We start from the raw sequence: 14,351 nt of genomic DNA on the forward strand, positions 1-14,351 counted from the left end.
AAAATAGGAGGGGACACTTCCAAACTCATTCTATGAGGCCAGCATCACTCTAATACCAAAACCACACAAAGACACTACAAAAAAAATTTTTTTAAACCAATATCTCTGATGAACCATAGATGCAAAAATCCTCCACAAAATGTTAGCAAACCAAATTCAAAAATACATCAACAGGGTCATCCATCACATCCAAGGCGAATTTATTCCAGGGATGCAAGGATGGTACAATATTCATAAATCACTGTCATATACCATATTAACAAAAAGAAGGATAAAGGCCACATGATCATCTCAAAAGATGATGGGAAAGCATTTGACAAAATTCTACATCCATTCAAGATAAAAAACTCTCCACAAAATGGGTATAGAGGGTACATGCCTCAACATAATAAAGACCATATATGACAAACCCACAGCCAACATCATACTCAATGGGGTAAATCTAAACACTTTTCCTCTAATATTGGGAGCAAGACAAAGATGTCCACTCACACCACTTTTATTCAACATAGTACTGGAGGTCCTAGTCATGGCAATCAGGTGAAATCGAGATAAAAGGCATCCAAACTGGCGAGGAAGAAGTAAAGCTCACTATTTGCAGATGACATGATGTTACATATAGAAAACCCTTAAGATTCCACCAAAAAACTACCAGAACTAATAACTGGATTCAGCAAAGTTGCAGGATACAAAATTAATGCACAGAAATCTGTTGCATTCCTATATATTACCAATGAAGTAGCAGAAAGAGAAATCAGGAAAACAATTCCATTTACAATTGCATCAAAAAGAATAAAATACCTAGAAACAAACCTAATCAAGGAGGTGAAAGACCTGTATTCTGAAAGCTATAAGACACTCATGAGAGAAATCTATCCTGTGCTCATGGATAGGAAGCTTTAATATTGTCAAAATGGACATCCTGCCCAAAGCAATTTACAGATTCAATGCCATCCCTATTAAGATACCAATGAAGTTTTTCAATGAAAACAAATAATCCTAAAATTCATTCGGAACCACAAAAGACCCCAAATAGCCAAACCAATCCTGAGAAAGAAGAACAAAGCTGGGGGTATTACACTCCCTTACTCCAAGCTATACTACAAAGCTAGAGTAATCAAAGCAGTATGGTACTGGCATAAGAACAAATCCATAGATCAGTGGAACAGAATAGAGAGCCCAGATATAAACACAGGCATATATGGTCAATTAATACATGATAAAGGAGCCATGAATATACAATGGGAAAAAGACAGCCTCTTCAACAACTGGAGAGCTACGTGCAAGAAATGAAACTAGATTGCTATCTAACCCCACACACAAAAGTAAACTCTAAATGAATCAAATACCTGAATGTAAGACATGAAGCCATAAAATTCTTAGAGGAAAACATAGGCAAAAATTTCCTGAACATAAGCATGAACAATTTTTTTCTGGACACATCTCTCTGGGCAAGGGAAACAAAATAAAAATTAAACAATTGGGACTATATCAAATTAAAAAGCTTCTGTACAGCAAAGGATACCACAAACAGAAGTAACAACCAACTTAATAGGAGAATATATTTTCAAATGATTTGTCCAATAAGGGGTTAACATCCAAAATATATAAAGAACTCATATACCTCAACACCAAAAAAACAAATAACCGAATTAAAAAATGGGCAGAGGACCTGAACAGGCATTTCTCCAAAGAAGAAATACAGATGGCCAACAGGCACAGGGAAATATGCTCCACATTGCTAATCATCAGGGAAATGCAAGTCAAAACCACAATGAGATATCACCTCATACCAGTTAGAATGGCCTCTCTCTATACAAAAGACAAGAAATAAAAAGTGTTGGTGAGGATGGGGAAGAAAGCGGATCCTCCTACACTGTTGAATGCAAATTGGTACAGCCACTGTGGAAAGCAGTAGAGGTTCCTCAAAAAACTAAAAATAGAGTATCATATGACCCAGTAATTCCACTGCTAGGAATTTACTCGAAGAAAATGAAATCTGTGATTGGAAAAGATATATCCACTGCTGTTTTTCACCACATTATTTACAATAGCCAAGATACAGAAGCAACCAAAAGTGTCCATCAATAGATGAGTAAATAAAGAGGTGGTACATATACACAATGGAATATTATTCATCCATATACAAGAGATACTGGCATTTGCAACATACACCTAGAGTGTATTATGCTAAGTGAAATAAGCCAGGCAGAGAAAGACAAATGCCATATGATTTTACTTATTTGTAGAATTTAAAAACAAAACAAAATGAACAAAACAGCAATAGACTCATACATCTGAGGAGTGACTGGTGGTTACCATGGGAGAGGGGTTGGGGTATGTGGGTGGGCAGGGTGAGAGGGATAAAGGGGCACAAAAGTTCTCAATCATAATGTAGGTTGGTCATGGGGATGGTAGTACACCATAGAGAACATAGCTCATGGTTCTGTAACATCTATGTTGACAGATAGTAAGCACACTAGTTGGGCTAGGGATTCAGTAAGGCGGGTAACTGGTGAACCACTGGGTTATATACTTTAAACGAATATAAGTATGTATGTCAACTATGCTTCAAAAATAAAAAAGTAGAATAAAAAAAGAAGTACTAATACATGCTACATATCATGGATGAACCTCAAAATCATTACACTAAGTGAAAGACACCAGATACAAAGGCCACATACTGTATGATTCCACTTACATGAAATGTACAGAATAGGTAAATGCATAGAAATGGAAAGCAGGTTTGTGGCTGCCATAGACAAGGAAGAAGATGGAGTGGGGAGTAACCATTTAATGGATACAGAGTTTCATTTTGGGGTGATAAAATGTTTTAGAACTAGGTAAGAGTGGTGGTTTTATAACACTGAATGTACCAACTGTCACTGAATTGTTCCCTTTAAAATGGTCAATTTTATGTTATGTGAATTTCACCTCAATAGAAATAAATACATAATAAACTGCAAGGGAAAAAATGTGGAGGCATATCAACCGAAAATAAAAGACATTTAAAATTCCCAAAAAGGGGGCATAGGGTAGGAAGGGAGCAGGCTGTGTTAAGAATCATCATCAAGTTCATATCAAACTGTCTGAACCTAGTTAAGCGACACTTCTCCATGCTATGATTCTACTTACCAACAGGAGGCGTCACTGCAAGAGTTCTAAACACCTAGCACAAAGACTAGAATTCTAGAACTCCCTGGCATTTCCCCTTTTCTGGCTATTTCATCATAAACTGGGGTCATAAATTCAAGGGCCATATTTACAAATCAAAATTTAGGATACATCCTCTGATAAGTACCAAGCATATTCCCAAAGACAATGATTCTTGCTCAAAAGTCTAGGACATTTGGCTGTTGGAACTATAACTCTCTCAATGGCCACAATACTCAAGGGACTAAAAGAATTTCAGCCCCAGAGATTTCACACATAGAAATAGTAAAAAGCATAACTGAATTTCATTGTATTTTAAAAACATTTAAAGTATTTTATTTCCAATTCTGTTCATTTCCAATTCTGCCAAGCAGCTGAACAAGCTGCAGCATCAGCGATGCCCGTGCTCACTGGGATTGGAGGACACCCCATCCCGGGAATGCCAGGCCCTTTTATGCCTATGGGATTTACCTCGACTCCTGCTTCCACTTCTATGACTACGGCCTTCTGATCGCCCATTGTGCCGGCTAGAATGGGTGTCTGAGCTCCGACCTCTGTCTCTATTCCTATTCTTTTCTTCTCTTTCTTCCTTCCTCCTTGAGGACTTGTGTTCATGCTTGAGCTTCTCCTTCTTCAGCTCCCTCTTTCGATCCTTTGCTCCACCAGGGCAGGTTGTCCCGACTTCAGGGGAGCTGGGGTGGTGCTTCTGTGTTTCCCTGGACTCTGACTTCTGACCCCTCTCTGAATTCTTGCTGCTGTGCTTTTTAGAGCCAGGGTTATCCTTTTCCTTTATCATCTTGCTTCTGGGCAATGAAGAGGAGACTGGCTGCTCTGCCTGTACCTCCCAGTCAGTTTTCTCCTTGTCTTTCTTTCTTTTCTTTTTTCCCTTTTTGTCTGGAGGAAAAAAAAGGGTGCAACCAGTAAGAAACGGAAGATAGAATGGAGGATATGTGAAAGAAAAGCATCCCTGGCAGCAATGTGAAGCAGTCATAGTCTAAACTTTCAAGAAAGTGCCTCTGAGAAGCCAGGTTGGATGTCTGTCACCCTTGATATACCAAGTTGCTATATAAGGCAATTCAATCCTTAATTGCCTTTTTAAAGACCCTATGTCCAAATACAGTCACATTCTGAGGTGAGGTACTTGGGGTTAGGATTTCAACAACAGATGAATTTTGGAGACAGTACTTAATCCACAGTATTAGCCTTCTACTGATAACTCTCCTTTCCCAATTAAAGTAAGGTTCCACACTTTCCCCCTTCACACTTAAGAACTGATTATCACACTTAAGAACTGATTGCTGTAAGGAATGCTAGCAAGAACAAACGCTTAAGACTCCCCAGAACCTTCTCTTGGTCTTAATGCTTTACCTTTCTTGTGTTTTTTTGTGCGTTTGTCATCTTCAGAGCTCTCATATGAACACAGTGAGGAGGTATGAATCCCACAGCCCTTCTCCTGGAGCTCTTCTGTTACATCATCAACCTCTTCTGAGTCCTTAGAAGTCCGATAGTTAGACACATGATCCACTCGGATAGTCCTTCCTTTGATCTAAGACAGATGGGCAATGATTCAGCAAAGAAAACCCTCCTATATCAAACTATCTGAACCCAGCTCCAGAAAGCCATGGTTTGAACCATACCCATTACCTAACTGTTAAATCCATTTCTGGAGAAATCTCTAAGGCAGACCTGCCCAACTGGTTATGTCACAGCACATATACCGAGATACCAATTTGCTCAGCTCTCGGGGTAGCCAGATAGGGCCTGGGGCAGCTGAAGACCCCAAGGCATTTGTACTAGGCAGCCTCACCCATTCACCACAGTGCACAATTCAAATATCTGCATGTTCTACATGTGCCATGAAAGTGCAAAAAACCCAGGAAGTACTGCCCCAAAGCACAAGTAGCAAGGAAAACTTGGAGAATTTAGATGCAGGAACACTGAATAATCCTCAATCTGTAACATCAATTTACAATGAAACACACTGTGGCCTGGCAGCCAGAAGAAATTCCTGAAATTGAGCTCAATGCTACAGCTGCTTTCTCAACATAGCAATTAGGATGAAGCCAAAGCAGACCAATAGTAGGGAGGGGGAAGAAATCTTAAGCCCTCCCACCTTGCTCTGCCCCCACCATACTGGAACAACTGGCTCACACTGACCCTTTCACTGTAAATCACAACTGTCCAGGCAAACAATAATTTTTAAAAACTGGACCCCTCATTTAAAAAACACTTGGATATGGACTTATTCTACAGGCAAAGCCATCTGAAATTTGAGAAGTCTCACTTTTATTGTTCTAATACAAGAGCAGATTTATTCCTACCTTTAAGCCTGAGCAGAAGCGGCTCTAACATCTATCCTATTTCCCATTTCAAGACATTTTTGAAACCTTCCTTTTGACTTCGACTGCTAGCTCTCTTAAAAATAAAACCTAGAACTTTGTTCCACCCTGTCCTACGGTCTCTAGCTGTTCCATGCCAGTGTAATCAGTGATAAACTTTCCAAGTCAAGAGTCAACCTGTGACAATGCTCATTTAACTGCAGTGCTTTTCCTAAATGAGTGCAGGGACCATGGGGAGCACAGATAAGCCCAAGTTGCTTCATCCTCTAAGCTCAGCCCCAGGAATCACTCACAAGGGTGAGGGTGAGAGGGAACAGAGGAAAGAAAACTTCAGATTGAATTACTCTCATCAGATTTTAACTAGAGAATCTCCAGGGTCCAGCACTGCCATGTCAGTGAACATACATAATGACATATATGACTATGTCCTAGGTCATGGAGCCACAGTGCAGCCCCAAATCCCCTGACACAGGACAGGATGGAAGAACAGTGTTTTCCAGTTTCTTCATTCTCCATACACCAACGATGAGAGTGGGGTGTGAGGAGGCAAAGGTGAGAAATAGGGGCCTGGCTGGGGCACTGAGGGGGTGCCTATGTTCCTCAGACATGGTTTTCTAACAGATGGGGAAAAAGGAACAAGTGCTGGCAGGATCATGAGTCAATGGAATTATTTCCTGAGATCATTCCCTGGTCAGTATATCCCCACCCCTCCACAACTCTCACAACACACCCAGCTGACCAGTACTGTCCTCAAGCATTTGGCAATCAGGTAGGAAATGAAACTGAAACCCTACACACAGGAAAAGTCCAGCTAAAATAAACCCTGCCTAGTAAGCACACTCACCTTGATCCCATTAAAATTGTCAACAGCCAGAATTGTGCTCCTCTGGTCTTCATAGCAAAGGAAACAGAATCCTTTGGATTTCCCAGTCTTCTTGTCCCGTACCAGATTAATGTTAACAATCTCCCCATATCTATTTATTTTATAAAAGAGTAAGACACTATTGATTTAAAATGCAAAAACTTTCAGACTGGATGACAGAACAAAATTCAAGTAATATAGTCTATACAGAACACACATCTAGAAGATGACATAGAAAGGTTAAAAATAAAATCAGGCAAGGATACAGCAGGAACACATAATTAAAAAACAGGTGGGATACTTGAAACCAATATAGGATTGTATATCAATGATACTTCATTTAAAAAAGTGGGTGGTAATATTAAGATAGATGAATTCAAGAGAAAAACAACTTTTAACAGGACTAAGAAGGGGCTCCTTTATACGGAAAAAGGCCCTAATACATAACGAGAGTATAAGTCTTAAAATTCAAGCATAAATTAACAAATCAAAAGTTTTAATATAAAAAGACCATTAGAAATACAAAGAAAAACTAATAATGGAAGTTATGAGATTTTTCACATCCCATAAAGCTTAAAGTTTGTAACATATAAAGCTGATAAAAATAAGATCAGTGGAATTAATATATGACTATGTAATATAAATACACAAAAATAACAATTACATTGTGAACAAATACTAATGTCAGACGCGTAGATATATAGAATCTTAGAAAAACATGGCAATTTCTTCTCAGGAACCCATGAAACATGTATTAAACGTGACTACAGAATAGGTCTTAAAGTAAACCTCAATATCCTCTAAAATTAGAATAGACCATGTTCTCCAATCACAACATTGTAAAGCTGGAACTAATACTTTAAATAAAAAATATTCTACTAATTAGAACTTGAAACCTACTCTCCTAGCTAACATAATGGATGAAAGAGAAAGTGAAACAAATACAGAAAAAAATCAATGGCAAGCTATTTAGAAAATAACAAAAATGAGAAGAAGAATATATGCCAAAACCATTGGGATATGGCTCAGCAAAACCTATAACCTTAAAGAAATGTATTGTTAAAAAAGAAAAAAATAAATATAGAAGAAAACAAATCTAAGGAAAGCAGATGGGAGTTAATAAAGATAAAAGCAAAAATAGATTAAATCAAAAATGGAAAAAATTCTACCTTATCCCTTATATAAATGTAAATTACAGATAAGTTAAAGCTTCATAAATTAAAAAATAAAGTCATAAAAATAAAATAGGAACCAATGGATTACATTATAACATGACCACATACATACACTTTGGCCCAAAATCTAACATCTTACTTAATAGAAAATAATAGCTTTCCCTCACTATCATAATGTTCACTTTAAGCCACTTTGCTTTTATGAAAGACCCACATTAGTACTTGTTTTTGCTAACCAAAGGAAATCCAAAGAGAATTTTTGCGGTTAGGAAATGGTAATTGCTTCTGGAGGATGGGGGAAACGTGTACCAGAGACTATTCAACTTAAGGTCAAGAACTATTTAAAACTATTTACTATTGTAGGTATTGAAGAAAACAGATACAAGAAATGAAAAAGAAGTAAAACTATCTGTTTGAAGACTATATATGATATAGTATATATAGAAAACCCAAGAGAATCAATGGCGATGTTAAAAATGTTATACTGAGTGTAACAACTGATTAAGGGATATAAAGTTAACAAAAATAAATCACCCTCTTACACACAAACAATAATCAGTGATCAGAAGACATAATGAAAGAGAAACCCCATTGGTAACAGCAAAAGCGAAAAAGGACAAAATACTTAGAAATAAACTTAACAAGCAATGAACAAAGCCTATATAAGGAAAACATTTTAAAACTCCTGAAACACATAAATTTGAACAAATATAAAGATATCCCCTGTTCTTTGATAGGATGACTCAACATAAACATATCAAAATATTCCCCAAAGTAAATATTAAATTTAATATAATCCCAATTAAAAATACAAGTTGTGGTTTTCGTCCCCCCTGGAGATGAGTAAGTTGATTCTAAAGTTTTCTGGAAAATTGATCATGTAAGAATAGCTGGGAAAACTTTAAAAAAAGAACAATGAGGGGAAGTAACTCTCCCAGATACTAAACACACTGAAAAGCTTCTGTGATTAATTAGTGTAGTATCAGCACATGAAGAGACAAACCATGGAACAGAATACAAAGCCAAGAAAGACACTCACGTATATATGGAAAAATTAGTTGTGATAAGGGTGATGTCTCAATTTTCTGAGGAAAATATGGATGTTTCTATAAATGTTGTTGGGACAACTGGATAGCCATTTGAAAAAAACATGAGATTGGATCTGCAATCTTATGTCAGAATATCTACACGTATACATCAGAATAACTCTAAATGGATCAGAGATTTCAATGCCTAAAATTGAAACCATACAAACACTAAAAGAGTACACAGGTGGGTGGGTGGGGAAAAATACTAATTATGACTAAAAATCCAAAAACAATACAAGAAAAGATGGATCAATTTAACCACATAAAATACTAGAGGGGAAGACTATAAAGGGTTATAGCATAAGGGAGTTGGGGAAAATGGAATTGTTTTTCATCCTAATTGTGGGGGCGATTACACAAATCTATACATGTAATAAAGCTTACAGGACTGTACATAACCTAAAAAGTCAATTTCACCATACAATTTACAAATATGAATGAATATACAAAAAATTTTTTAAATCTAACAACAAAAAAAGCAATAAGCCAAGTCAAAAGACAAATGACAAACTAGGAGAAAATATTTATAATTTATATCACAGATAAAGGACCAGAAAACAATTTATTTCCTTTTGATATTAAGGGCATTACTGGGACAACTTCTGAAGTTGAATCAAGTCTATATACAGATAATAACATTTTATCTATATTGATTTCCTGAACTTGATCACTATACTGAGGTTAAAAAAGAGAATGTCCTTTTTTTTAAGGAAATACACATTGAAGAACTTAGGGATAAATGGATATCACATCTACAACCGACTCTCAAATGGTTCAGAAAAAAATAATATCTATCTGTAGAAATAAATAACGACAAAGCAAATGTGGTAAAATGCTAACATCTGCAGACTCCGAGTGAAGGGGAGACAGGTATTTTTTAATACTATTTTGCAACTTGTCTTTTTTAAGCCTGGAATTATTTCAAAATATAAGCTAAAAGGAAAAAAGAATATAGGAGTTGACTTGAAGGGACTCCTACAGACCAAAATGGGAAAATTTGAGCATCAGGAAATAAAAACACCAACGTAGTATAACACATCAAATTTAAAAAAATTAAATCCACAGTAAACAATGCATGACAAAGTATTACAGCAAAGAGTTAATATCCTTAATACATGAAAGGCTCTTGCAAACTCAGTACGAAAATGAGGAACATACTGAAAGAAAAAAGTAGGCAAAGGCTATTAATAGACAATTTACAAAGAAAAAGAAATACTAATAGCCTGTAAATCTATGAAAAGATGTTCAACCTCACTGATGATGAAATAAAGGCAAAGTTAAATAATGAGAAGCCACATGGCAAATATTTTTAAAAATAACTATTGCTCATTCAGATTCTGAAAAATGGGCATTCTAGTGAGAGTGGAAACTGGCAGAACCTTTTCTGAGAGCAATCTGGCACTGTTTATAAAACATCTTAAAACTGCTAATATATTGATCCAGTAATTTCACTAAGGAAACCATCAGAGATGCATGTGAAGATGTATATACTACATTGTACACTGAAGTATAATTTATTAACAGCAAAATAGTGGAAATAATCCCCAACATTTTTTAAAGATGATAAAGAAATATACCAAAATGTTAACAGATTTTCCTTCAAGTATATTCTATTTTCTTACTTATATTTTACTTTTTAGCCAAATGTGCTATAATGATTATACATTAGTTTGAAAATCAGAAAACAAAATATTTTTTGAAAATCATTGTTAAGAGTGGCAAAGGCAATCTTCAGGAGACCAATGTGTGTGGCCAAAATAGAGAATCAGAATAAAAACACATACTAACTCATTAGTCAATGCAAATAAAACAAAACCACTCCTATATGGAAGGCTGGAACCACGGAGACATAACACGAAAGAATGGAAATTACAGGCTGCATCTGCTGTGAACTTCCCAACACCCAGAAGTTGGAGGAAGCAGCCTCTCTCCTTGCCAGGGCCCTCTGCCTGTGTTGGGCTGCCCAGGCCCTCCACCATGGTCTTCTTCTCACTTGTACTGCCCAATTTCTTTTTTTGGCTTTCTGCCCTATATGGTGCCCAACCACTCAGCCAGGGACCCCTGCCAGTAGGATGACCCAACCATCCCCGGCAATGGCAATGCCTCTGCCAGCGTGTGCTGGCTGTTCACTTGCCCAGTCCCTATTGCCATGATCTTCTGCCTATACATGCTAAGTTCTCTGCAACAGTCCTATGCCTCTGAAGACTGTACAACCCAGAGGCCCTGGCCCTCTGCTCCTATGAACTGCCAAGGCCCTCTGACCCTATAGACTATCTAACCACTCTGTCCATCTGTGGAATTGTGCCTAGCCCCTCTCCTACCAGCTACCACTACCAGTGTGAGCTGCCAAGACTCTCCTACCCAGTACTGTGCCTGTCATCTCATAGCAGAATGAATAATGGAAGGGTCTCCTGTTCATTCTTATTTCTCATCTGCCTGTGATTCTCAGCCTCTGGATAGAGATTGATTCTGCTCACACTCATCTAGGAACAAAGAAAGCAAACTACTGCCTAAACTTTCTGCTTTTTTTCCCAATTCCTCTGTGCTTTACCTTAATCCCATAATACCACACAGGTGTGGGCCCAGAAAGGCCCTGCGATCATGGTTTACTCCTAGTTTGTAGGTGCCTCAGGAGATGGGCCAACATACTATCTTCCTGGAAGTTCCACTCTATTCAAGTGTAGGCCCAGGCTGAACAAGTCTCAGTGAAAAAGCAATAAAAATGGACCAGAATCCCGAAGACGGCCTCCTAAATCATACAACTGCTTGGATTTTCCAAGTTGGGAGAGTTCTAGAACTATGTCCTAGGACTGATCTACACTAGAGCAGAAGCCCCATCCTTCCATGCAGGGAGGCCAGTCAGCCTGGAATTAAAACGAATGGCTTTTGGGAGGTCACAAAGTGCATTATGGAAGCAAACTAGTCCGATGGCCCAGAAGGCAGGAAATGAAAGACTTACTGTGAAAACACACAGATGATATCCCCTTCAGTCAATTGATAAGGAAGCCCTCCTAGAAGAGAAAAACCGCATTTCAGTTCAACATTTACCAAGTGTCTACTATGTACTGTACACTAGGCTAGGCACTGGGGAGGCATGAAAGAGTAAGTCACAGGGCCTGCCATCAAAGAACTCACAGTGTGATGCACTGACAGAAGCACATGTAAGGTGCAGCAGTACTACAGAAAAAAGAGCAATTAACTTTGAGTGGAAAGCTCAGAGTCACCACTAACCCAACTAATCCTCCTCACACCCAGAATCTTATGGACAAAGCAGATAGTTTCCAGCACAAAACTCTTCTTCCACAACCTTGAACTCATCTGCTCTTGACTCACAAATTCACAGCTAAAACCCAAAATCAGTTTAAATATGTAAGTATTAACCCCACCTCACACAGACTAGGGATTATAGAGACAATTGTTAAGCATTCCATAGGAAATAAATTCCTCTGCAAATGTTTCCTTCAGCTGTCATATGGGGATATTAGTACTTACCTCAGAGAATTGTTATAAAAATTAAATAAAACAATAGATATAAAGTGCTTAGCACAAAGTCTTGTGTAATAACCTCTTTGAACAAACTGTCAAATTACTGGATGTGACAATTTATATATAGATAGTAATATGGCCATGGACAGAAGGGAGGAGCTAATTAAGTGAGGAAATGAGGGAAAGGGAAAAGGGGAGGGAGGGGTGGTTAGCAGTAATATGGGATGGTGGTTAAGATCGTGAGTTCTAGAATTCCACTCTTCTAGCTGTCCCACTTACTGTACTATCATGAGCACCGTACTGGCAGAGAGCGCAAACTAGAGATGCGGGAGGAAAGAGATATGGAAAACGGATTTATGGGCAAACAGAAAAAGGAAATAAAAGTGGGTGATGAATGTCGGGAGCAATGAAGGTCAGGCACGCTAAAATATTAGGAAAGCATAAGGAGCACTGCCGAATAAAGATATGGACCTCACCCAGGAATATCCAGGCGCTATCCTTGTACTCGTTGTGCCAGGACACTTTATCCGCCACCCCAAGCTGGACCTCACGCTCATTAAGTTCATTGATCAGCTTCACTTTAGTTAAAGGGCTGCACAAGGGGCAGAAAAGCGGACAGGTAAGTGTGGCCTGGCCTCGGGCGCGGGAGCACAAAACTAGGGGACTAGTTCTCTAGTCTCTGCACTTCTCCCGCCCCGCGGCCCGGCAGTCTGAGGTGGGCGGCCCCACCTCAGAACACAAGCTCCCTGAGATGGAAGCTGAGGCCTTACTTCATCTCCGGAGATTCGCGCTCAACTACAAAGTCTCGACTTCCTAGAGAAACTAAACGGCGCATGCGCAGCTCCGGCGCCGCGAGCTCATTGGACTACGCTGAGCTCGCGTCGCGCTGGAAGAGCTACGCCGCACCCGCGCCTGTGGGGCGCCTGCGCAGTAGCGGGGGAAGCGGCTGCCAGAGCTCGGTTCGGTTCGCATTTCTGGACAACTTTAGTCCCTCGCTTCCTCCGTTTGTGGAACGGAGGAACCTGGTTTGTTACAGGACCGTAGCGACGTCTGGCATTGATTAGGTCAGCTATAAATGTTTGCTGAATGGACACCGAAAAAGGTGCCCGATATAACTACTTTTGTCCCAGCCTTCGCTCCCAGGGCGAATCCCCACTTGGGCCTTCGCTAGCAGCCAACCGCCTACACACACACACACACCCATCAAAGAAAGCATACGTGTTCAGGTGATACGGCAGAAAAGTGAAGAAGATACGTGAGAGGGTAAATCTTTTGTCCCTCAAATCCTAATGTATAGGCAACTGACCAGAGTGCCGCTATAGGCTGAATTGAATACCCAGATTTGTGTGAGAGCTGCTACCCTCACCCTTTTCCATAGTCTCCTACTTAAGCAGGGGACAGAAATTAATATTATTAAATTTATAGCTAACAACTGAGCAGATAATGCTGGATTATATAAGTGCTAAGCAACTCACATGTATTGGCCCTCCAGTCTCAGAACAACCCCATGAAGTTTATAGTTACAATCACCATCCTCATTTTATAGAGGAAGAAACAGGTTCACAAGGAATTAATTAGCTTGAAAGGTCCTCTGCCTCTACCCATCAGGTCTGGTTGATTTAAAAAGCCCTTAATGACCATCTGTGTCCAGTACAGCAACTCTGTAGACAGCAGTGTAAGTGTTAGCTCCTCAAGCTGCTAATAATATCATTGAGGAGACAAGATATAGTCCCTGGATAGATTCCACTCCAGAAATAACTGGGAACCCATAGAAGAGATGGTGGCATATAAAGTGTGATTTAAACCATACTGAAGATTTGAATCTAACTTGCACGTGTCCACATCAATATCTGGTCTCAGACTGTGCATGGACTAACTGAATTTACAGAGCTGTGCAGTTCTCTGTATAGGCCTAGCACAGAGCCCCAGAAATCAGGCACTTCATAAAAGCACTTTGATGATGATGATGGTGATGAAGACATCTGTACCCTCAATGGCTCAACATGTACCCCATGTCCTGCCAAGAAGCAGAACAGAGGCTGCCCATCAAATATGGTCTCTCTCTTCATTCATGCTGTGTGTGTGCCCCCACCAACCCAGCTATTCATTAACTTTGTAGAATTATCTTGGCAATGAAAACTAAATAATGACAGATTGCTGACGGGTTTTATCTGCTCCTAGGAACCTTAGGTTACTCAGTTATAGAGTAAAATAGTCACTGCAACGTGGTAGACTAGCATGCAGCATT

General features: G+C 39.1%; 1 protein-coding gene across 1 annotated transcript; it reads right to left on the reverse strand.

Annotated features, from left to right (window-relative positions):
• Positions 1–3,456: 3,456 nt before the first annotated feature.
• Positions 3,457–12,988, reverse strand: LOC118910035 (RNA-binding motif protein, X-linked 2-like). Its single transcript, XM_036880863.2, has 6 exons — positions 12,874–12,988; positions 12,580–12,695; positions 11,577–11,628; positions 6,337–6,466; positions 4,522–4,699; positions 3,457–4,047 (listed from the first exon to the last, which is right to left on the reverse strand). Exons 1-6 carry the CDS (start codon positions 12,936–12,938, stop codon positions 3,545–3,547), a joined length of 1,044 nt encoding a protein of 347 aa, XP_036736758.2. The 5' UTR covers positions 12,939–12,988; the 3' UTR covers positions 3,457–3,544.
• Positions 12,989–14,351: the final 1,363 nt, after the last annotated feature.

Source organism: Manis pentadactyla, chromosome X (genome assembly GCF_030020395.1).
Source record: "Manis pentadactyla isolate mManPen7 chromosome X, mManPen7.hap1, whole genome shotgun sequence".
Classification (NCBI taxonomy): Eukaryota; Metazoa; Chordata; class Mammalia; order Pholidota; family Manidae; genus Manis; species Manis pentadactyla.

Bases quoted from the DNA above. Each gene is read 5' to 3' on its own strand.
- LOC118910035 (XM_036880863.2), bottom strand. From the start codon at position 12,938: ATGCGCCGTTTAGTTTCTCTAGGAAGTCGAGACTTTGTAGTTGAGCGC. The intron at 6,467-11,576 runs GTAAGTCTTTCA...TAAAATAAATAG, and splicing joins ATCATCTGTGTGTTTTCACA to ATATGGGGAGATTGTTAACA. The intron at 4,048-4,521 runs GTAAAGCATTAA...TTTTTCCTCCAG, and splicing joins CACAAAAAAACACAAGAAAG to ACAAAAAGGGAAAAAAGAAA.